This window comes from Penaeus monodon, chromosome 22 (assembly GCF_015228065.2).
Source record: "Penaeus monodon isolate SGIC_2016 chromosome 22, NSTDA_Pmon_1, whole genome shotgun sequence".
NCBI classification, from domain to species: domain Eukaryota; kingdom Metazoa; phylum Arthropoda; class Malacostraca; order Decapoda; family Penaeidae; genus Penaeus; species Penaeus monodon.
Genome location: NC_051407.1, coordinates 4,996,338 through 4,997,809, shown reverse-complemented (window position 1 = coordinate 4,997,809; position 1,472 = coordinate 4,996,338). Strand labels below are relative to the sequence as shown.

The window sequence follows — 1,472 nt, the reverse complement described above, 5'->3', positions numbered from 1 at the left end:
AGTTTGTGGAAAAAAGTCAAATTTTTGGGCCTAACCTAGTCAGGGTATTGGAATGAAGTTTGTTATATCATTTTTATTGATATGATTGGCATTTAGTTTGTTTAATGATACTTGAAGCCTAAGAAAGTTTACCTCAAATATTCAACTTTTGTTGCTTGGGGGAGGGAGGAAGATGAATGAAAAAGATTTCCACGGTATGAAAAATGTTAGTATCTGTATTGAAGTACATTTTTGAGGTGTATGTTTGTGTATTTGTTACCTAGATTATACTTTTTTTTTCTTCTTCTACTTCTTTTTTTCTGCTGTGTGCTTTGAACTTCAAGGGAGGAAGCCAAAGAAGAAGCAGCATGGAGGAGACAACCCAGAAGTACGGCAAAAGGTGGACCTAAAGAAGAGAGAGACTAACAAAAGTAATGAAGGTGAAAGCAAAAGTAATGGAGGAGAAGCCAAAAGTAATGGAGGAGAAACCAAAAGTAATGGAGGAGAAACGAAAACTGCGGCTGTGGGAGAACAAAGGGAATCGTTTGGAAGACGTGAGTATCCAAACGCGGTTAATTTGGACATGGTATTGTGTCGCTTTCCTTCCTAAAAGCAAGATTTCCAATTTATAGCAGATATTGTAGATTCTTTACTTTCAAACAGGCAAGAGGACAAGGAAGCCTAAAGGAAATCAAAGTACGGCTGATAAGGTCGATATCAGTACCTTCGAATTTGGAAATTCGGAAAGATCATTCAAGAAACTTGAGGGAAGCATATCCCCCAAAACACTAAATGTCCTCAAGCAATTAGGCTTCAAGGAGATGACGGAGATTCAAGCTAAGTCAATCCCTAAGCTTCTTGAAGGACTTGACCTGCGAGGGACAGCCAAGACCGGATCTGGAAAGACCTTGGCCTTTGCCATTCCGGTGGTCGAGCTGATGAGCAAATTGAATTTCACGCCCAGTCAAGGTAATTTGTGAAGATTGTAACTTGTTTCGAAACTTAATCCTTGCAGAAGGAACTAAGTTCAGAATGGAATATTGAAAGAACTTGACATTATCAGGATTCTGCAACTGAATATGTATTTTGCAAATGTTTTAGCTTTGAGTATGTTGTGGTTCTAAATAGCCATTTCACATAGAGTAATATTAGAATTCTGAGTATATTTACAACTATTTTGCATCATGCTATAATAGAAAAATATCGTAGAGATAAAATCAAGGCTAAAATGAATAAGAATAATCTTCCTTTAGGCACTGGCGTTGTCATCCTCTCTCCAACCCGTGAGCTGTCCATACAGACACGTGATGTTTTGGCGCCCTTCGTGAAGGCGCATTCACTGTCGGTGGAGTTGATCATGGGAGGTACCAATATGAGAATTGAAGCTGCAAAGTTACAGCAAGGTAAGACCTAATAAGTGTTTTGGATGTTAGATATTGTTCTGTTAAATTCATACTCTCCTTCTCCCTCTTCCATAGTCTTCTGTTATCATA

At 38.4% G+C, this 1,472-nt stretch overlaps 1 protein-coding gene across 1 annotated transcript in view; it reads left to right on the top strand.

Annotated features, from left to right (window-relative positions):
• The window catches only part of LOC119586842 (ATP-dependent RNA helicase HAS1-like), a gene marked incomplete in the record, with an annotated part of 10,641 nt that overhangs the window by 4,254 nt on the left and 4,915 nt on the right, over positions 1–1,472 (top strand). Inside the window, 3 exon segments of the mRNA XM_037935570.1 lie at positions 324–533; positions 643–948; positions 1,233–1,382. Of these exon segments, the coding sequence (XP_037791498.1) occupies positions 324–533; positions 643–948; positions 1,233–1,382 (666 nt within the window).